Genomic DNA, 23138 nt, shown 5'->3' with positions numbered 1-23138 from the left:
GTGTGTCAGTGTGTCAGTGTGCTGACTTGACTATGACTTGCCCCAAACTGCATGTGATTATCATAAAGTGAGCATGTCTGTATAGGGGAGACTCGTGGGTACCCATAGAACCCATTTTCATTCACATATCTTGAGGGGAGAGGTAAATGCCCGTTTTTCCTCTCCAAAATTTAGCATAAGTTTGGAGCATTATTTAACCTCCTTCGCAACAAGCTCATATAACATGGTTCGTACCAATGGATTCCTTAGTTTTTCAAGTTTCTAGCTTTAAAAGTGAGCCCGCTACAACCTAAAAATCGCAAGTTGCGTTAATGCGTTAAAGAAATCAGTGATGTTGAAACAAATTTGCGTTAGCGCGTTATTATCGCGTTAACTTTGACAGCCCTAGTCAGAACAAAACCTTTTATAATTATCAAACATTTCCTTTCATATTATTCATTTTTCTCCTGCTCACCTGGCAAGGGGTGATTTTGAATATACCCATGACTCCGTCTGGGCAATGAGTGATGAGGGGGATGAGGATGATGATAGCCATTTGGCCCGTCTGTCTCCAGGTCGCCCTGGCTCCCGTTGGAGTAGGTGGGGTCTTTGCTGTAGCGTCCGGGGCTGGCCGGGGGCAGCGAGGGGTCGTCTGGAGACCCGTCCAGGAACACAGAGTCAGACTGGCCCCCGGCCGAGGGGCTGCGAGTCAGCGTTGGGTACTGAGGGACCCATATGCCGTTAGAGGTGCTGGCTCCTAAAGGTAAGGTGGGGTACTGGCTGCGGCCAAGTGTGCTCAGGGAGGAGTACATGCTTCGAGGGCCGCCGCCGACGGAGGGCTCAATGTCTAAGCCCTGATCTCGGCTCTGCTGGAGAGAGAGGAATGAAATACAGACAAGAATTCAGTCACTCAAAGGGTTCCCAGGTCTCTATGGCTGAGTGAAGTAAGAAAAAGAAACATCTTCCTTCCCCACTGACCCTGTACGACTGATGTCTGGACGACCCGTTGGCTTGAACCCCGTCTCCTTGAACCCTGGGGAAGTGGTTTGGCTGAGGCACCAGATACTCCTCAGCATCCAGCAGTTCCCTCATGTTGTTCCCTTCCTCCTCCAGAAGCATCCGGAAGAACTGGCTGTCCACTGGGCTGGACATGCTCATCTGCTCATCATTCTGCAAGACAGAGAAAGAACAACACAAATGGAAAACACAGTAAAAACATATAAGTAAGTCTTTATTTATCCCCATAGACATAATATATCTTATTTTCAAGGAAAAAACAGCAATACTATTGCAAACATTAATGCTTTAGACAATTAACATGCTACAATGTACTTTGTAAAAGCAGTCACAAAAAGTCAAACATTTGCAACATGAAACACACCTGAATGACTACATAGTGAGGTGGATCTCTGGCCATGGCGCTAAATTTAGTCACCAGATCTTTGAACCTCGGCCTGCTGTCTGGGTCATTTATCCAACCTGCCATCCAAACACAAAAATCAAGAATCAATCATCTTCTAACTAGCAATATACATAAAAAACATACATAGAAACACCAATTCATCTGCTTATACATCCTTATTCATGTTCCACATTAATCATCTTGTTGATTTACTGAATCAGATTAAACCTTAAGACACAGACAAAATGTAAAATCAACTACTGACAGCGGACCATGATCCTGTAGACGTCGATGGTGCAGATGAGCGGCTGGGGAAGCCGTTCTCCTCCCTCTAAAACCTCTGGGATTTCTCTCGCTGGGATCATGTCGTAGGGTTTAGCACCAAACGTCATCAGCTCCCAGACCGTCACACCTGAGAAGGAAATGTACGATTAAATAAATAAAATATCAGCAATTGAAAAATGTATAATTTACTAATGACACCTGGAAAGATGACTGGCATGAAACTAAGCTTTACGTAAAATCAGTGTGTCAGTATTCAAAGTTTGTTTTTTGACAATTATTTTTCAAAATAAGGATTTACAGCAGTTTGGAAAACCATTCATTGCATATGCAACTATTGATTGCACTATTTTTCTAACTTTGCTACTACTTGAAGCATTGAAATCAATACTATGAACTGCCTGCTATTGTTCCAAAAAGAATGTGTCTGATTCTTAAATTTTGTCACTAGAATTACTGATGAAAGAAAGCAAGTTTTTATGAAAAAGAAACTAGGGCTGTCAAAGTTAACGCGATAACGCATTAACGCAAATTCGGTTTAACGCTTATTTCTTTAACGCATTAATGCAATCCAGCTTTTGGAGGTTCTAGCGGGTTTTAAAGCTAGAGTGAAGATACTGGTCATCATATAATCATATAAAACTAGAAAACCGAAGGAATCCATTGGTACCAACCAAGTCATACTTGCATGTATATGCATACATATTTTTTCCCATGTTGATAAGAGTATTAAATACTTGACAAATCTCCCTTTAAGGTATATTTTGAACAGATCAAAAATGTGCGATTAATTTGCGATTAATCGCGATTTACTATGGACAATCATGCGATTAATCGTGATAAAATATTTTAATCGATTGACAGCCCTAAAATAAACACTTAATTAAAACCTTACTTGCTAAAAAGGAACACCTTATAGTATCATGATACATTAGAGAAACAGAAAATTTACTCTGCAGCCCGATCAAACACAGGTTAAGCAACACATGGTTAAGAGCACTGAGTGATACTGACCGTAGCTCCAGACGTCACTCTGATGAGTGAACTTCCTGTGCAGAATAGACTCCAAGGCCATCCATTTAATCGGCACCTAGAAATACAGATACAGACGCCAGTTTAAGTAACTATATAATGGTGGACGTCTCCAGTGTGGATGCTCCTACAATCACAGCCATCTTACCTTCCCTCCATCAGCGTGATATTCAGTCTCGTCTATATCGAGCAGACGGGCCAGACCGAAGTCGGTGATCTTCACGTGGTTTGGGTTCTTGACCAGAACATTGCGGGCGGCCAAATCTCTGTGGACCAGCCGGACTTCCTCCAGATAACTCATCCCCTACACACACACACAGATCCATCACCCACTAATCCATGTGTCCACAAATACACAAACTGATACCACATCGAATTTGAAAGGAAAAATAAGACAGCAACAATCAACAGCAACATTCAGACACTGCTGTTTTGCTAAGAGAAATATACACATTTACTTCTACTTCTAACTATATGCACCTAAATCTGATGCATAGCACAAAGATGATAGCCCTGTTTCTTGTTTACAAACCTTGGCGATCTGGACACACCAGTTGAGGAGGAACTGGGAGCCGATGCGGTCCTTGTTCTCCCTGACGTAGTCGAGGAGGCAGCCGTACGGCATCAGCTGAGTGACCAGCTGCACTGTGGAGGTCAGACAAATCCCCAGCAGACGGCACACAAAGGGGCTGGCCACTCCTGCCATCACATAGGCCTCCTAAGGAAGACAGAGGAGAGATGTTGAGGGGTTGAGAACTGTATTTATGTTTACTGTAGCTGCGTGCAATTGGCTTGTACTCACATCAAGGATCTCTTTATTGGCCTTTGGAGACGTGTTCTCTCGTAACACCTTAATGGCCACTGGTATTTTCCCATTTTCCCCGTCAGGAGCCCACACTCCCTGCAACAAAACAATCAAAACCACTCACCAAAGACGTAAAGCTAAATATAAAAGGTGCTTTTAAAGAACCGGCTCACATACCTTGTAAACAGTACCGAAGGCCCCTGCACCCAGCACCCTGAGTTTTTTCAACTCAGTCTCCTTCAGGATACGCATCTGAGCCTGATTGGGTGACGCACCGCTGGGTGTTAGCGGCTCCACCAGCTGTACTCATGAAGGAAGCAGATGGCAGATTCCTTTATTACACACTACAACACCCAAGGGAACCTAAGAGCTACATTTTGCCCTGAATTTAAAACAATTAAGTCACATTTATGTTCAGCATTCAACTTCGAGCAAATGAACTCCCACCTGTTTCAACAACACACAACAGAAGCTGTAACACCTCTGCCTACAAAACTACTTAAATGATAAAACATCAGTATTTGTAGCAAGTGATGGCGCTCGGTGCCCACCTCGTGTTCCTGCAGGATCCTCCTCATCGTCTCCTTCCTCCTCAGCGTCTTCTGTCTCCTCAGGTAGAAAACCATCAGAGCCAGCAGGATGAAGAAGAGCACCACTCCACCCACTGCAGCTGCGATGGTTGTACCCGGTCTAAACAGAGAAATAAACAGTTAAACACAGCTCCTAATCCTCAAAAAGAAGCTCCAACAAAATCCCCCACCAAGCCATTAACACATCTGAACGTTTGAAGCAGCTCACCCTGTCCTGGTATCCATGGGGCAGCCTCGTTCATCCACCGCAGTGCAGCTGAAACACACAAGCACTGGGTGTGAAATCATTCTCGTTGTGGGTGTGCAACGTGTGCTTGTGTTTGTGATGTGTGTGTATCCACTCACGACAGCGTGCAGTTGTTGCATGGCAGACAGTGTCGTGTAGCGTTTTCGTACTTCCACACAGTCTGCTGATCCCCTTTCCCACCGCTGGGACAATGATCCGCACAAAACTCACCGTCCTGGACGTTTTGACACTCTGAACAATGTTCTGCACCCTGAAGACACACAGAGTGAAATATTTAAGTACATTTACACAGAAAATGTTTTGTAGACATACACACAGGTATAATGGGGTGAATGTATAGTTTTTACAGTAGAGACAGGCAGGGAATGTGGTGAAAGAGCAAGGGGGATGACATGCAAACAAAGCAAACCCAGGACTAGTGGTTACATGGGTCATAATTTCTGACTTGACTTTTCATTTGTTAATTAGTCCCTGTGCTGCTTTGTGATGTATTATGAAATGTTTATGAATCATATTTCAATGTGTATATATATATTTTATATTAATACTGTATTGAAATGTTCATTCATCATCTTCCAGAAAGTTGTTTACTTCAGTTCATTGCACATTCTTATACAAGTTACATTATTAAATAACAGAAAATAACTAAAAGACACAAAATTCAAACAAACCAAAATAAAAAAACTATAATAATAATAATAATAATAATAATAATAATAATAATAATAATACATTATTTAGTTGTTTATTTTAAATTATTAATAATACTACTATTTCAATGCATATATTCATATCTTCAAAGAAGGCAGCAACAATTCGGAAGATCATTTTTAGGGCTGCAATTGATGGTTATTTTCAATTATGTTTTTTTTTTTAGTAGTATTAATTAAGTCACTGTTTACTCAACAAACTGTATAAATATATATATATATATATATATATATATATATATATGACAATAATATGCCCATTCAAAGTTCCAAGAGCCCAAGGTGATGTATTCAAATAGCTTGTTTTGTCCAACCAGAAGTGCAATACTAAAAGGTAACCGTTTAACAATATATATGTCTGTCTGTTTATGGTAACAGTATGTCCATTGTATGTGTACTTTTTCTCAAACTGAGCTGCCTATGGATGCAAAATGAATTTCAGTGCAAACTGACAATAAAGTTGTATCGTATTGTATCGTATATATAACTTCAGATAAACTGTCATGTAATTTCAGCACAATTTCTTTTGAAGATACATTTTTTTTAAATGTTTTTTTTTATATTACTAAGTATTACAATCCTTCAAAGACCAACGTATTTAACAGCTACAGGAATGAACAGTTGTGGTCAATTTGTAAATAAAAAAAGTAATATTGTTTGAACTGAACAAACAAGTGATGTTTTAACAGGTTTCTTTGCCATAATGTTTGATTGAACACATCCAGATAAGATTTAAAGCCCAAAAGGCTGATTTTCACTTTAATGTCAGAAATCATTATGGTTGAGTAGATTTTCAGGTTTTATTTTGGTATGTAAGGACTGCATGAACATCTTACCGGACCGTGACAGGAGGCAGAGCCATTGAGAGTTTGACACTCCTCGTGACAGGCAACACACAAAGATCCATCTATGTATTCACGGATAGACCTGCAACACAAGCACGGCAGGGATTTAACATAACGCCCCATAACACAGTCTGGCATTTGTTGGGTGCTTTTATCTAAAGCACCTGACACTCATAGGGACATACATTTTTAGAAAGGTGGGCCCCAGCTACAAATAACTGCCAATGTTAGCCTCACCAGATGACCTGCACAGGATAACGTGTTCTCTGAACCACAAAGGGCTGGACAACAATGTATGCTATCGTTTAAACCATAGAACCTGCTGGTTATAGCTTTGTATTTAACATACAGACATGAGAGTGGTATTAATCTTTTCATCTAACTCTCAGCAAGAAAACAAATAAACATATTTCAGTATTTCAACATTTAAGAGCAGAACTTGTGCACACCTGCCGGTTGACAGGTGCGTAGGAGAAGACCTTAGGTTGACAATACTGGACAAAAATACTCCGCACACAGTCCTCTTCACTTGCAGTCGTAGATATTTAATTATAACGTTTCGGTACACAGAACTTTATTAGGTTATTTTATTAAAACATTTTTAACCTGATGAAGGTCTGTGTACCGAACAATGTTTTATCTCTGACTGCAAGGGAAGAGGAGAGTGTGCGGGAGTATTTTTGTTCAGTATTTCAACATTTGCCACATCATTAATATTGTGATATTGATTTTAACTATATCGCTCAGCCCAAATAACATAGGCAACAAACATATTTCCAGATTATTTCATCATACAAGTACAATTACTCAAACATAATTTAAGTTTAAACACATATGAAGTGTTAAGTCATGCTTTTTATGTTCATCAGTGGGATATTTTAGGCTTTTGTACTGTGTGAAGCGTGCACACACATCATCAAACTGCAGGACAACTGATACAAACTAACATCTTCAAAATTAATTTTACTTCTGTGTTATCTAAATTTCACTTACATACAAACATATGAAAAATTAGCTCAGTTACTGCTCAAAGAAATCAGGTGTTAAGTCTCCAGTGTTATCACATGTATTTGCTTTGTCATTGATGTACAGTTGCTTAAGGGCACAATTTAAGTTAAAAGCTTTCCGATTGATTCATCGTGACTAATTTGGCATTTGGCACTGACTGCTAGTCCAGTCAACTCCACCTGTTCACATTTTTACTTTAGGCGAATACGTGATTCATTTAGCTTTTTTTGTACTGGACAACTTGCTTGGGGATTATGACACACAGTACACTGTATTATTTGGAACATTATCACTTGGCTTTTTATTGATTTAGTGCAGCCACACCCACACAAACACACACACAAACTTTCTTACCCCTGATAGATGTCACACTGCTCAACACACTCAGTTCCACGTTGCAAAGCCTTGCAGGACACACACTGACCGGGCCCCGGGCCCCAGCAGCCCCCCTCGCACTGCGGGTCACAAACACGCCCCTCTAGCTCTGAAAACACATGCAGAGAAAACAGAGCATGATGCACACTGTACTTCCTGTTGGCCTCTCCTCCTTACTATCACTGCAACGTTTAAATCTGTTTCATTGAGCAACATTGAGAGCAAAAAAGCACAGAGAAACTCTCAAGAATGATGTGGCAGACAAGTGCCTCCTTATTCATCAATTACAAATATTTACCATGCAACAACATCCATCAATGTTGTTTAAAATGCAACTCAAAAAACAGTATTTTCTGCAGCTGGATTTCTGTTGGATCAACAAATGGAAGTGATTCTTGTATCTGGCCGATTCAATTTGAATAAAGTGCCCGATCAAAGTGCAACCCACAGTATCTTTAATGGACCTTGGCATTGCATTACACCCACCACAGAGTTGGGCGTCCTGGTTCTGGCTGACAATGCGGTGGGGTCCCTGGGTGGGATGGAGGAGAATGCCCCAGGGCAGTGAACTGGTGTAGCACAGCTGGGAATTGTTGTGCAACAGGACCAAACCTCCACTGACGCTGCGTAGTGAACGCAACCCAAGAGAGCGGATGTGTAGATTCTGGATGGCCAGTGAAAACACACCCCTGAACAGAGAGAGAGAAGATGTGAATGAACAGAAATCAACTGTGGGATCAATGATTTTTCTTTCAGTAAATCAATTAAAACAACTCACTAAGAATGCTGCATGGCAATATTATTTGATGCATCTTGATATTGTGAAGAGAATCCAGCCTTGACAGGCAGGACAATGTTTATCTTTTGTTTTCAAATTTGGTTAAAAATTGTGGATGAATTCAAAGAAATACAGGTACAGTACAAGATCCTGCTCTTTATTATGGTCAGGTTTAACACCTTTTAACACTAATATCTGGTTGTTTGCAAGTATAAGTAGTTAAACTGTAACCCCAGATTCTCACCAAACACATTTTGACAAACTGTAATTGCGAGCAAATAAAATAAATAAGGTATTAATATGTTTCAGTTAAGGAAATGTGAAAGAAAAACAGCAAGGTAGACACTTTGATTACAAACGACACTGTTCTAGTCACCCAAACAACAGCCCATAATGTAAGACCATGTTGTAAAACCATGTCATACAAGCAGACCTTTGACCTTGTTGCTATAACTAGATAGCGTCCCATAGACTTTTACTGTTATCCTGGCTGGCGTGTGCTGCAGGTTAAAGCAGCTGTGCTGGCTAATAATTAGCCTTTATAACCCTGAAAGTGAACGAACTGATTCAACTGAAATAGAAACACACGAAACAAGGGCACAAACAAAGAGACAATGTGGGTGGATGGACATCAGGACAGTGGCATGTGGTGACGCATCACACAGAAAGAAAGAGATACTCTACATTGACTTGCATGAAAAATACTTTATCTTTATTTTATCATTATTATTTTTTGCATTTCTACCTATATGGGAAAGATTTCTAAGGTGTAAACCGAATCCACCTCCTTTTAATCATTATTTGTATTCTTAGATTCTTTTCTCTATATTTGTCACACTTAATGCCAGAGTAAGTAAGTAATTAAATTATTATTTATTTATTTGGCCCTTTTTCTATATGTACATTCATAGCGCGCCCTTATATGAGAAGACAAATATGAGCCTAATGGGTCTAATGTTTCCAGTTTGTATGTAGGATTGTTGATAACATAATCAACAAACGGATGTTTTAAATTAAAAAAAATGCGTTTCATATCATACTTGCAGGCAACTAATATCCCAATGGTGAAAAACATGTAGAGTAGAGTGAGGGAGTGTTGCAGACATGCAAAGGAAAGAAAAACAGACGGTTTAAAAGTCTTACTTGTAGAGCATCCTGCCTCTGATCACCTTCAGGTTCTCAAACACACTCAGGTTAGTCCACTCTTCTGGCCAGGCATCGATGTACAAATAACCTGCAAAGCAACATCAGACAAAGATGCTAAAAACACTCTAATAGAGGAGACATAGTATGCTCTGTGTACCAAACTTCAGTGTGGTTTTATATGGATAATCTGTTTGAATATGAGAAATCACATTTGCAACAGTTCTGAATAGCATACTGTTTTTAAAAAGACTTTCCCTTCTTGGTAAAAGCTTAAAAAATTATTCAACAAACACATTAGCAGTGTTTAGTACCTGTAATCTCCTCGAGTTTCTTGAAGTTGCTCAGCTGCTCGAGGGTCAGCCCTGATGTGTTGCTCAAAGGGTCCCTGGAGGATGACAACATAAGGTTTAAATGACAATTTAACACACAACAAAATGCAATACATATTTTGATTCATTTGTTTCTATCTATCTATCTAATATCTGATCATCTTATCAAATCTCTATTCACTGATAAAATTTCCAGTGGTGCACGTTAGCTCAGGTTTGTTTTTACATTTCAAACTTTCACTTTCAATAGTTGGCAGACGCAAGATAATTTATCAAGTATTTGGCATCTCAGCATCAGTTGGTGTAATGGTAGGACGATCCACCAATCTTTTATTTACATCCACAGAGTGAAAAATGAGGCAGCTGACTAGTTTGATATACACTGTATATGTAATCACTGTATATAGGTTCTACTATTTACTTTTGGGTGTAGATGTCTCTATATTGCATTTGCATTAGATTGAGGAGAAAAGACACAAAAGCAGTTCATTTTCTCGTTGTTGACACAAAGATAAAAGTGAAAAACATTAATGGTCTGTGTTTGAAGTACATTTAAGTACAGTAATCTAAAGATCTAAAGGGTTTGGCCTGGGTGGCGACTTTCCCCTTGACTCACACAAAGAACCTCTCACAAATGTTGCTGTAAACTCAAATATTTGACGGGCTGAACAGGAGGGACGTGGCTCTGTGGCAGTATGAAGTCTTGGGCATCTAGCTGCTTTTTGTGGTTAATAAAGTGCACATGATTGTTAAGTTTAGATTGATTTAATTACTTTATTTTGCCATTTCTAAAGTACCTTTGTGAGCTTAAACTGTACGTATGTTCTATATTTGGCTTGTGCGTCTCTTACCTTTCAAAGCTCTGAGGGAGGAAGGCCAGACTGCCAAAAATCTTCTTACACTTGTTGAACTGCTCCACATTGGTAGATGTTACCATGGTGACACCATGGTTGTCCATGACGCCGAGGTTGTCCACACCCAGACCATAACACACTGCAATACAAGCCATGGCATCGGGTTTCAACCAAGTTATCTTAAATCCAGAAATTTAACCAAACTTACATAAGATGTCCAATATAACAGGAAAAGATGATCAACAACCCTCCATATAATACAAGATATCGTCAGCATAGAATGAAATATGGTGTGGTGTATCACATTGTAAGGTGATTGACCAATTGTTTGAGCTACTGGTTCAATGGGAAGAAATGGGGAGAGGGCAGCCCTTCCTGATGCTTCTAGCAATGTTAATGAATGGAGGGTATACCTTAAAAACAACTGCACCTATAAAATGTATAATGTTGTATACATATTAACAAATTGTTCAAATCTATGAAGGACCTGCCAGAGATAATGCCATTGAAGTTGGTCAAAGGCTTTCTCTGTATCCATTAAGCACTAAGCATTAAGCATTAAGCATCGAGCACCTTAACCCTTGATGAGCCAGGAGGAGGGCCAACTTTAACTGTTGTGTTTATAAAACACACCCGACAAATCCTACTCATTCTGCCTTTAAATTAAGTTTATGCAACATAACTTGAGATTATGTAATAGCTGGGGTCTGTCTCACAGTTAGAGTTATCTGTGACTGTTAACTCCACTAAGTAAAATAAATAAATAGTATATAAATAGCATGAATGAGCTTAGTTATCTAAATGTCCTGATTCATGAGACAAACCGCAGTTGTAACATCAACAACAACAAGGTACTGCAGAAACAGGTTGGTTCACTTGGCACCATAGTCAGCATGTGAGGCATTGGAACATCCGTGCGTGCAGCGCAAATCATAATCACTTGTACTGAAGCGCCATGTCATGCACAAAGAGAACACATAAATTACTCCACAACATTATGTATGAACGTTATGCAACATTTGAGCCACCTATTGTGAAACTGTTTTGGATAGCTACTGTTTAAACTCAGTGGCCACTTTATTAGGTACACCATTCTAACACTGGGTACGACCCCCTCTTTGCCCCCAGAACGGTCTGCATTCTTTGTGGCATGGATTCAACAAAGTGCTGGAAACACTCCTTAGAGATTCTGCTCCATGTTGACGTGATAGTATCAAGCAGTTGCTGCAGATTTGTCGGCTGCACATTCAAGCTGCGAATCTCCCGTATCAAAAGGTGCTTTATGGGATTGAGATCTGGTGATTGTGGAGGTCATTGGACATTGTCGTGGAACCAGTTTGAGATGACGTGGTTGTTGTGACATGGCACGTTACAGGTGTTCAGGTGAACCTAATAAAGTGGCCATTGAGTGTATGTAAACAATGTATAGTGTCCAAATGTAAATTTACCTTTGGGACAGCCTCCTTCACAATTTTCACATTTCTGTGTCTCGTTCCCTTCAGGGTCGACAGCGATTACTTCCTGGTTGGCATTGGGACAAACCAAAGTACAAGCTACTTCCATAGCCAGATAGTTATCTACAGACAGGGAGACAAATGTGTTCAAAGGGCGTCTTTGCAGCAAAAAGAAAATTAAGTATGATGAAATGGGAAGCTGGTAGCCTAAAGCGTTAGAGTAGCAGGAATGTGATTGTAACACTGCCAGGTTTGAATCCCTGTGTATGTGTGGAAATCTTGGCAAAGAAACTGAATAATCTTTTCTCCTCCTTCTCCCTCATCTACTATCATCAAGGTGCCCTGAAGCAAGACGCTTCATCAGCATGTGCATCAGTGGAGCTGCACAGTGTCCACTAGCTGAGCACAGTGTTGTAGCTTTCATGGATTTGTTCAAAATAAGTTCTCACAAGGACACGTCTTGACGCAGGTGGCTCCAAAGTTGAACTTCCTGTTGGGGTTGGGTTTGGTCTGAAAGGTGATGGGGTCGTAGATAGTGGGTGGAGGGCAGCTATCCTTACACACACCGCTGTCGTTGAAGTGACGGCAAGCCTGCAGAGAAGAGGAATGAGGAAACACGTTACTCCAGAAATGACAAACCACAATGTGACGCACTGTGTCACACACTGAGATTACAGCGAACACAACAAATATCTGATAAATACATGTGTGTAATTTACCAGACAGCCGGTGTTTTTGGGTCCTGTGCATCCAGCAGCACACTGCGTGTGACAGCAGTCATGGGGAAGGGGACCTTTACACCGCAGACAGCCAACCGCACATTTAAGACGGGTCACTTTGAACAAAGATGGAAAAAGTGAGAATTTTCAGCTGTTTTTCACTTGCTCTGGATTTTTTTTCCAGTGAAAACCAAATAGTGTCACTGTCTGTCATACTCTGCACATGATGTTAACTCACAGGTCTGGCAGTCCTGTGCAGTTTCGCCCCAGCAGCTTTTACCACATACAGAAGAACAACTTGGACCTGTGCCAGAAGAAACACAACAATAACAACAACAAATGAGAAGAGCTGAGCACTTATCCCACAATTTTACAATTTTACAAGAGAAAAACAAGATTAACAGTCTACTGCTATAGAGTGCTCCAGGGATGACGTATTTTTGTAGGTCAACCAGGAAGTTAGCATCGCCCTGGTTCCCTCGACAAAAAGCCAATGTGATTTTTCCATTTGGTTTTAGATTATTGCAGAAAATAAGCTCTGTGGCAAACAAACGTTTATGATACTTACAAGTTTTGTTCAGCCAGATAATCTTCACAAATGAACACCACTTTTATGATTTTTGAAGAGTGAACGCAATCACTAGAAGTAAAAAGCTAACGTAGCTAACAAACTACACCACAGTCGCATGAGCGTGAGTATACACAATGAGGCTGTAAAGGCAGACGAGTCGGCGACATTTAGTAGTCTCATGTAGCCACTTGTTAGCAACCGCCATTTTAAGACACATAAAGGCTTCAAAATTCACCAGTGGGGTTTTTATTGATGTATTTTGTCGTAGAACAAAACGTTAAAATGTCTTAAGTTTGTGTTAACCACAGACATTATTTCAGGCATCTAACTAAAAACCCATTGACTTTCAGAAACGGGAACCGTGAGTGCTAAAATGCTAACTCATTTCTGGGTTTTAGGACTCATTCCCGTACCACTCTATACTAGTGGTTCTGTGGGGCTGTACTTAAGTTGCCAGTATACTTCATTGGAACTGCTAGAATCGCAATTTTGCATACTTCCGTACTTACACTTGCTATTTTGAGTGCATGAGTGCGTTCACACTGAGAAGTATGGCAAAATGCAGTGCACTCTAAGTACCCGGATGTTGTACTCAAAACGGTCAAAACGTTGAGTGTGGAACGCTGTACACTTCTCACCCTCAATGGTTACCATCTTTGCTACGTAGCAGAAGGGGGAGGGGCTTTACTTAATGTGCTGTCCCGTCTGCTGTTTTGTATTTCTACTGCATAACACTGGAAGCAAGTTCAATATTTCAATCAGTCAATCAGCTGCTCACAGTTAGGAGCCGGACGCTGCACTCGGTGCACCGTGGCGTTGTTCTGCTTGTCCAAAATGTCCCTCCAAACGATGTGCTCGGGGTCTGGGAAGCACAGCTGGGGGTTCCCCCAAATTTGCACCGAACCCAACAGGATCTCTGCAGGGGAGACGATACGTAAGAGGAGCTCATAAACTTACTGTTACAGTAGATAACAGATGCTGGATGAAAGGAGGACACAAAACTCACAATGAACTTGAATAGATAGAAGATTTTTATCAAATGAATGAGTCCAAAAAAATCAAATATACAGTCCCAACCCCAGTCCAGTCTATTATCTGACCTGTGAGGCTACGTAGCCGGAGTGTCTTGAGCCCCTGTCCACCCAGGGTGTTATTCTCCACAGCCAGGGCGTAGCCGGAGTACAGCTGGCTGCCTCTTATGATCCGAAGGTTGTCCAGAGGCACCAGAGGCACTGACACATTAGCTACGAGTACATAGCCTTGTACCTCCACGATCCCCTGAAGAAGAACAGGTGAAGAGAAAACAAAAGGATGAGTCTGTGGTGGCAACAAAAACAGGTGGACTGACTGAAGCAACTGAATACTTGTTTTGTCTTTATTTATTTCCATCTTATTTGTTTCATAACTGGTTATCTTGAGTCATTTTATGCAGAGACTATTACAGAAAAAACACTCTGTATATACCTGTAGGAAGGAGAGGTCAGGGATTCCATGAAGGTGTGTGATCTCCAGATTGCCGTGGACGACCTGGCAGTCGGTGTAGAGCAGCTTCAGGGTCTCATAGTGATTTTCCAGGCTGGAGGGCAGGGTCAGCTTCATGTCGGTACCCAGGCACGCTGAAACATAGGTAACATACAGTATGACCCCGACTTCATCTTGCATGTAGAATTCATTGCTCGACATTCAAGCTGCTTTAAAGAGAATACTGTTTTATTATCAAAAACTCAATCAAAATCATTTGGAAAGCAAACAACTGAAACAAAAAAACATCACACAAAGGACGCAAAAGTCAACCTCATTAAGACTGAGAATGCAGACAAACTAGTAAAAACAAATAAAACTCAAATGAATTGTCAGAACTACCTTTAACCAAAAAAAAGAAAACAAAAATAAAAGCATATATGACTCCTCGAAATAGTTAACTGCTTTTATTTCTGGGGTAGTGCAACAAAATGAGGTCAAAGTTAACTGGTGCATGAGCTTTTCAGCATGATTGTGTAACATCTGAAATATCCAATTCAAGTACCTAATAAAGTATTTCTGACCCATATCCATGAACTCCATGAGGGCCTCAGCACCCCGTCTAGATTAAAGTAATCCAAATAGTTCAACAGCATAATATGTGCATTAAATGAACCTTCCATGAAGTGCAATGAAAACAGTCAAATGTATGACACTCACTGAATGCAGCATTAACAGGGCTCAACAATAAGGATTGGCCAGGGGAACCCGGTTCTGGCTCATTTACTTAAATAAAGATTAAACATGACAATTAACTTTATTCTTTGTTGTTATTTGATAACCGCTAACAAATAAAACAATTTGTATAGGGGCAAGTAGATTTCTGACCCACTTACCCGACTTATCCGAAAAAATCTAAATTCTGATTCCAGCTTCTTAAATGTGAATATTTTCTTGTTTCTTGACAGTAAACTGAATATCTTTAATATTAATCATTAATGAAAATATTTATTAGTTGCAGCCCTGAAATAGATTTTTGCAGCACTCACTTTTCTGTGATAAATAAGTGATATATACAGAACAGACCCTGTTGATTAAACACTGGAAGTGTAACCTTTTTACTTTTTAAATGGTTTCAAACTTCATTCTCTTCACATAACACAAAGTGTTGCACATTTATAGTTACAGGCAGAGGACCTTGTCTTATTGAAACTCCAAATAATGATGACTGTAAGGACGTGGACTCCACATATTTTGACTCTAACTGTTAACGAGTGGCCTTGAATGAATCCTCTGAAATACAAACCATATGCACTGCCTCAGTCTTGTCTCTCAGTATATATGATATATTTTCCACTGGCAGCAGAGAGCGCAGATTCTCCACAGTGGGTCACACACAGCGTTACATTCAGGGTCATACAGCACTACAATTCATGGGGGCTTTCGCACACACATAGCTCCCGTGCTTTAGCAGGCAGTCACACAGTGGACTGTCCCTCCTCTGCTGAGGTTATAAATGACTTCCTCTGGCGCCACTCCAACAGCCCTTCAATAGTCAACCCACTTTTCCTGATTGAAGCCCCCCTCTCCCATGTGCTATCTCTGTCCCTCCTTTAGGAAAAGACGGCTTGATGGACTCCGATACATAATCGGAGGAACAGGAAGTACTGGCAGGCGAGAGGGGGGTGATTTTCATGATACTGGGGTTCAACAAAGTTCAGGAGTTATGTGCTCACGACATGCTCTTATCACGTGTGTGTGTGTGTGTGTGCGTGTGTGTGTGTCTGCCGTGTGTAAAGCATCCTGGTGATGGCTGAGCACTCAGAACCTTACCCATATTACAGCTCCTGCAAAGACGTATTGGGTCATAAAGTGTATATAAGGTCCACATTAAAATCTGACAGCTACTGCAGCAAATGGGTATATGATTAATAGAGAGGCGGCCAAAAATACACACCCAGTCGTTGTGTCAAATATCAAATCAAATGACTAATCACTGCCTCCTTCAGTGATGTCATCATGGAAAATAGTTTCACATGTCAGGCCAAGAGGGGAGTCGTGCTTTTATTCTCCAGCATTTAAATCATTTTTAACAAGACAGAAGATCTTAACAGAAACAAAAACCGACTCCCTGAAACTCTGCAATTCAGACAAACACAAACAACACAGACAGCTCCAGCTCTGGAGGATTAGGTAAATGTTCCGTAACAGAAAAGCACAGCAGAGCAGATTTTCCATTTCTAAAAAAGTGTGTGTAAAGCTACTTCTCAGCTTCCTCTCCTTTTATTCCCTCATTGTTTGCTCTCCAAAAGTCTCTCAGCAACGGCTGCGTGTGTGCATGCGTGGCCTTGTGAGGAGCTGCCCACCCCTCCATCCCTGGGGCCTAAAATACTCCCTCTTTTATCACTCACTCTGCTGCCCACTGTCATGTCACTATCACTGCCTTCCTCTTTCAAATCCACTCACTACATTGTTTTATTACCTGCTGCTTTGAGAGCCAAGTTATCTCAAAATCCCTCCTCTCTTCCCTCATTCATTTCTTCCTGTCGGTTTCTCTCAGAGTCCAAGAGCCGTTGTCATTTCACAGGAATGTGTGTCTTTGCATATCTAAAAGATGACACACATGTATGCATTTCACCAGTGAGTGGGGGGGATCAAGAGAAACCAGGTTGTAGTTCAGTGTCTTGTTCAAAGACACGTCCGCAACCTGTGACCCCTGCAGATCACAAGACGATCTCTGTGTCCAGGAGGTCACCCACACAACACACATAACTAATGGCTGCCACTGACATCCAAGCACACACACACAAACGTGTTAGTGCTGGCTTCTGCACAGCGTATCGTGGCAACTTGGCTCTCTCTTTACTCTCACTGATCAGGTGTTTCTGTGGTTAACAAGAGAAAGAATGAGAGAGAATTTCTGATTTCCTAACTTTTGTACACATTTTGATCATTTACTTGATTACAGTCAAGTCCTTCTGTGTTCAGTTAGGCTTCTGATGCGCCAGCTTTCAACATTTCTAATGGGCTGCAACTAACAATTATGTTCATTGTTGATTAATCTGTTGATTTTTCTCGATTAATTGATTAGTTGGTCTATAAAATGTCAGAAAATGGGAAAAATACGGGACCAATATGGCGTCCTCAAATGTCTTGTTTTGTCCACAACTCAAAGATATTCAGTTTACTGTCATAAAGGAGTAGAGAAACAGAAAATATTCACATTTTGACTTTTTCTTCTTAAAAAATTACTCAAACCGATTAATCAATTATTAAAATAGTTGGCGATTAATTTAATAGTTGATAGGGATGCACCGATGCCGATATTGGTTCGGATATTGGGCCGATACTGACTCAAAGAGCTGGATCGTATATCGGTGACAATGAGGTCGATCTATTCAATTCAATTCTATATTTTCAAGAGTGCAACACTATCAATGCCTTCAAGGAGAGATTTATTATTTAGAGGCTTTTTCCAAGTGTTTTTAATGTTGTTGCAGACATGGCTATTTTTGTCACAACAGACTGTATCTTGTAAGAATTAATAGAGTGACTTGATCTGTGAGTTGATCTTAATCTGGCTTCCGACAAGAGAGGATGTTGCGACTCCAAACTGACTGCGTCTTGCTCTAGTGTGTTGCTTGGGACTGTCTGCAAACTGAAAGCCAGCTTGAAGCCACACCTGTGCGTGGCAGCGAGCCAGTTAGCACAGGGAGTGTGTGTGTGTGTGTGTGTGTTTACCAGTGTGTGCACGGTAAGTGACAGAAACACGGTGGCAGCGATGCTACTGCAGGAGTTAGAAAAGCCTGCAGCGAGACACACCAGAACAGTCAACAGGATCCTCTGGCCTCCTCTCTCCTCTGGATTAGATCCCTTCAAAGCTCAACACAAACAGACCAAGCTGATCCAACAGGACTTTCTCTGTCAGTTTATCATCCCTCAGATTTAATATGTCAGTCCTGATGCTAACACAATGCTAATCCTAGCGTGTCTTGCATAAACCTCACATTTCTCCCAACCTCCCTGAACACATTCTTTCTTCCCCTTCAGTCTACAGCCAAGGAAGAAAAAACAGGTATTGCTCAACAGACAAGCAGAACAGGATCCGTACTGTACTGGAGCCACAGACGTGAACCTCATTCACTCCGTCATGCACGAACTACAATCACGAACACAAACACCATTGCATCAGAATATCTCCTGCGTACTTTTTTTTACCCATTTACTACACTTTGAAAGAATCTGCAGCAGCATTTCAATGTGCAGTTCATTTTAAAGGGAAGAAAAAGGAGACATCTCTGTTCATGTGTAGATAATCAGATGTCAATTCATTAATAGATGCTCATCGCATTGGTCTGTATGATAATGAAAAGTTATACTGAAATTGTTATTTTCAATTTACAATCTGGGGGAAATCTGACTGTATGATTACTTTGTAATGTTAATTTAGAGAACCAGATTTTGTGTCATGATTTTAAAATGAAAATGCCTTTATTTTGCATGGCAATAATTATTAGTATATAATTATTGCCATGCAAAATAAAGGCATTTTCATTTTGTTCAAACTCTACAGTGTGCCTTGGATCATTTTTTACATCATATTCCACCCATGCAATGAGCCCTTCAAAAGATTGAATAAGCACAGTACACCTGAAGGATCCAAAGAGCACCTGCATGTGAATACCACAAAGACCCAGCAGTGCTTCTACTCAGTTGTCTTCATATTTTTCTGCCATTTTTGCCTTCATTTTTGATAGCAACAGTAGAGGTGACAGGAAATGAGGGAGGGAGAGAGAAAAGATGACATGCAACGAAGACGCCCAGCCGGGTATCGGCTACAATTACATGATCAGCATCTTAAACCCCTTGGCCAGCACGACGTTTCTATTTCTGAATTATTGCCCAATTCTAACAACCAGAAAGTGTCACATTGATAGAAGATGTATAAACACAGATCCTGAATAGAAACATGACCTCTGCAGAAGATGTGCACTGAAAATCAACATGATCAAGACCATTTTTAGAAAGAAATAGTTTACGCTTATCAAGGCTGCTGTGATTTATTTTAAAACTGTGGTTTCCTTGTACAGATTTCTGTCAGGTGTGTAACTCTAGAAAATGACACAAGAAGGTGTCGAAGTGTTTCCTCTGAGGCTGGTAACGAGACCTCCCGACGGCCCCTTCCTCTGCTCAGAGTGAGTTAGATCACTAACACGCAGCCTAGACTGGTGAGTCACGGCCGGCTGAGCTAACCTGCTGCCACTGAGGGCGATTCAGTAGGACTTAATCACTTCACAGTGAGTTTCTCTCAATAGGTGCACTGGAGTGTGACAAGGACATGAACTCTGTGGATACTGAGGTCACCGAACACACAAACACACAATATGTTCTCACACAGGAACAGAGTGTTGAAATAATTAGTTCGGACCACTGAAGGAAAAACACCCAAACACAACTGCTGCTGACCTTTGGAATCATGCATTTGTTGACCACAGGATATGTGTATATGTGTGTGTGTGTGTGTGTGTGTGTGTGTGTGTGTGTGTGTGCGTGTGTATAGACAAAACAATAACTGAAAGTACGACTGATGCGTTGCTTAACTCGGCCGTTGCGGACCAATCACAGCGCTCACGCTGAACTGATGCTTCAGAGAACAACACTGTGGAGTAAAGTGCACCAACCTGTTCCCACCAACAATGCAGTTGTATTTGAAATCACTTCACCTGTGACTATTGGCTTTGTTTGTGTGTGTAGTGGTGGTGGTGGTGGTGGGGGTAGCAGTTAATAAAAGACAAAGAAGCTTCACTGTAATATTTCTTACTCATATTAGTCATTTTAGACGTAAAGAGGACTTCATCCCAAACCAAAACATGGTGATATTTCGTGTCATCATGCGCTGGCCTATTTCCTCATAAGGGCATGACGCTAAAAGCTGTCAAGTACGTGACAAAAGAAGGAGTTATTGATGTCAATATGTTTGCCATTAGCTTGTGATATACTAAATGCTTTTAAAATCATCTGACCAGGCTTATTGATATCTGACTCCACTTATCTCTATCAGTATGGAGGCCTATGCAACCACAACTACAAACTAGAGCTGCAAATAACCATTATGGTCATGGTTGGGATGAACAGTTTGGCCTTATACTCAATAAATAGAGAGAAAAAAGTTCCTAGAGCCCAAATTGCTTTTTTCTCTTTTGAGTATTTAGTTATTCTTTAGTCTTACAGTTCAAACCTAAAAAATATTCAGTTTACTGTAATGCAAGAGAAAGAAAAGCAGCAAATTGTAAAATTTGAGTAGCTGGAATCATCACACGTTTGGCATTTTTACTTGAAAATTACTTTGAACTAGGACTGTCAAAGTATAATAACGCGTTAACGCAAAATCGTTTGAAGGCCACTAATTTTATTTATGCATTAACACAATCAATCTTTTGGAGGTTGTAGCGGGCTCAGTTTTAAACAAACTAACATACAAACCATGTCATACTAGCTTGTCGCAAAGGATAAAGGGCTAAATAACGCTCCATAATTGCACTAAACTTTGGCGAGGAAAAATAGTTGTGGCCATTTTCAAAGGGGTCCCTTGACCTCTGACCTCAAGATATGTGAATGAAAATGGGTTCTATGGGTGCCCCCGAGTCTCCCCTTTACAGACATGCCCACTTTATGATAATCACATGCAGTTTGGGGCAAGTCATAGTCAAGTCAGCACACTGACACACTGACAGCTGTTGTTGCCTGTTGGGTTTCAGTTTGCCATGTTATGATTTGAGCATACTTTTTATGCTAAATGCAGTACCTGTGAGGGTTTCTGGACAATATTTTTCATTTTTTTGTGTTGTTAATTGATTTCCAATAATAAATATATACATACATTTGCATAAAGCAAGCATATTTTCCCACTCCCATGTTGATAAGAGTATTAAATACTTGACAAATCTCCCTATAAGGTACATTTTGTACAGATAAGAAATGTGCGATTCATTTGTGATTAATGGCAATTAATCATGGACAATCTTGCGATTAATCACGATCAAATATTTTATTCGACTGACAGCCCTACTTCAAATGCTTGATCCATTACCAAAATAGTTCCTGTAATAATAATAATAATAACAAATTGGACTTATATAGCACCTTTCAGAAACCCAAGGACGTTTTACAAAGGGGGCACACAAAATCATATTAATAAATAACATTGAGGAGAAACTATAGCAAAGTAATTAAAAGAGTGATGTGTAGGAAGAGTCAACTGAGTTCATAGGCCTTGATGAACAGGAAGTGCTTGAGGAGTTTTTTGAAAGTGTCCAGGGATGAAGCATTTCTTATTTCAGGAGGGAGAGTTCCTGTAGATTTACTACTCAGTTAATCAACTAATTGTTTCAGCTCTAATAAGAGGAAAAGAGAAGGTGAGGTTAAAAAAAGGGTGAAAATGCAAAATTCTTCCAAATTGGATCATGAATGCAAATAAATTATTAAATGCTGTTTTGCTTTATCATATTCATATAAAATAAAACAGGAAAATGTATCTTGCAAACTGTTTGCACTTTTCAGTTAAAGCTCTTGTTTTACTGGCATGCACTCAAGCTCCGAAGTGTGACAAGTGGCCCTCTATCAGACAATGTCCTCTTTGGAGCCAGAAGTGAATAATTGACATCGTCATGATCCCTGGAACACAATGGCCTGTCTGTTATTGTTGTTGGTTTGTTTTTGTTTACGCGTTGGTCGAGCAAACCAGACTATAACGTTCTCCTGCAGTCAAGCTGCAAAGCAGGTTCTCATATTTCTCACCTATTTCACTACTACAACTACTACTATGTTATAGTAGTGTTTATCTATGCAATAAAATTGTGCTACATGTTTGTTTTTTTTGTCCAAATCTCTCATATTTCTCACCTATTTCACAACTACTACTACAACTACTACTAGTAGTGTTTATCTATGCAATAAAATGTGCTACATGGTTTTTTTTAGTCCAAATCTCTCATATTTTTCACCTATTTCACTACTACTAATACTACTATGTTATAGTAGTGTTTATCTATGCAATAACATGTGCTACATGTTTTTTTTTTAGTCCAACTCTCTCATATTTCTCACCTATTTCACAACTACAAGTAGTGTTTATCTATGCAATAAAATGTGCTATATGGGGGTTTTTTTAGTCCAAATCTCTCATATTTCTCACTTATTTCACTACTACTACAACTACTAGTAGTGTTTATCTATGCAATAAAATGTGCTACATGGAGTTTTTTTTAGTCCAAATCTCTCATATTTCTCACCTATTTCACTACTACTACTACTATTACTACTACTATGTTATAGTAGTGTTTATTTATGCAATACAAATGTGCTACATTTTTACGTCTTTTAATTTTTTTTATTATCCTTTTAATTTTTTTCTTTTAACTTATACTTTTATATTCTTTTATTCGTTTTTATCTTATGCACTTTTTGCTCTTTTATCTTGCTTTTATATATGTAAAGCACTTTGAATGGCCTTTGTGTATTAAATGTTCTATATAAATAAACTTGCCTTGCC

The 23138-nt window shown here is 40.0% G+C and overlaps 1 protein-coding gene across 2 annotated transcripts in view; it reads right to left on the bottom strand.

Annotated features, from left to right (window-relative positions):
• The window catches only part of erbb2 (erb-b2 receptor tyrosine kinase 2), a 28834-nt gene that overhangs the window by 4664 nt on the left and 1032 nt on the right, over positions 1-23138 (bottom strand). The window contains exons 2-26 of one of the 2 annotated variants that reach the window (XM_037754568.1): positions 14591-14742; positions 14227-14404; positions 13905-14042; positions 12794-12859; positions 12556-12671; positions 12286-12427; positions 11831-11959; positions 10380-10521; positions 9511-9584; positions 9197-9287; positions 7762-7964; positions 7255-7384; positions 5884-5974; positions 4436-4587; positions 4299-4346; positions 4052-4190; positions 3678-3800; positions 3498-3596; positions 3228-3413; positions 2844-2999; positions 2678-2753; positions 1647-1793; positions 1361-1458; positions 958-1149; positions 455-848 (exon numbers count right to left, since the gene is read on the bottom strand). In XM_037754568.1, the coding sequence (XP_037610496.1) occupies positions 455-848; positions 958-1149; positions 1361-1458; positions 1647-1793; positions 2678-2753; positions 2844-2999; positions 3228-3413; positions 3498-3596; positions 3678-3800; positions 4052-4190; positions 4299-4346; positions 4436-4587; positions 5884-5974; positions 7255-7384; positions 7762-7964; positions 9197-9287; positions 9511-9584; positions 10380-10521; positions 11831-11959; positions 12286-12427; positions 12556-12671; positions 12794-12859; positions 13905-14042; positions 14227-14404; positions 14591-14742 (3462 nt within the window). The remainder of the gene's footprint in view (positions 1-454; positions 849-957; positions 1150-1360; positions 1459-1646; positions 1794-2677; positions 2754-2843; positions 3000-3227; positions 3414-3497; positions 3597-3677; positions 3801-4051; positions 4191-4298; positions 4347-4435; positions 4588-5883; positions 5975-7254; positions 7385-7761; positions 7965-9196; positions 9288-9510; positions 9585-10379; positions 10522-11830; positions 11960-12285; positions 12428-12555; positions 12672-12793; positions 12860-13904; positions 14043-14226; positions 14405-14590; positions 14743-23138) is intronic. The other variant, XM_037754569.1, reaches the window with a different exon arrangement.

This window comes from Sebastes umbrosus, chromosome 20, assembly GCF_015220745.1.
Source record: "Sebastes umbrosus isolate fSebUmb1 chromosome 20, fSebUmb1.pri, whole genome shotgun sequence".
In the NCBI taxonomy this organism is placed as follows: domain Eukaryota; kingdom Metazoa; phylum Chordata; class Actinopteri; order Perciformes; family Sebastidae; genus Sebastes; species Sebastes umbrosus.
The sequence above is the reverse complement of the archived record's forward strand: the minus strand, read 5'-3'. Positions and strand labels throughout refer to the sequence as shown.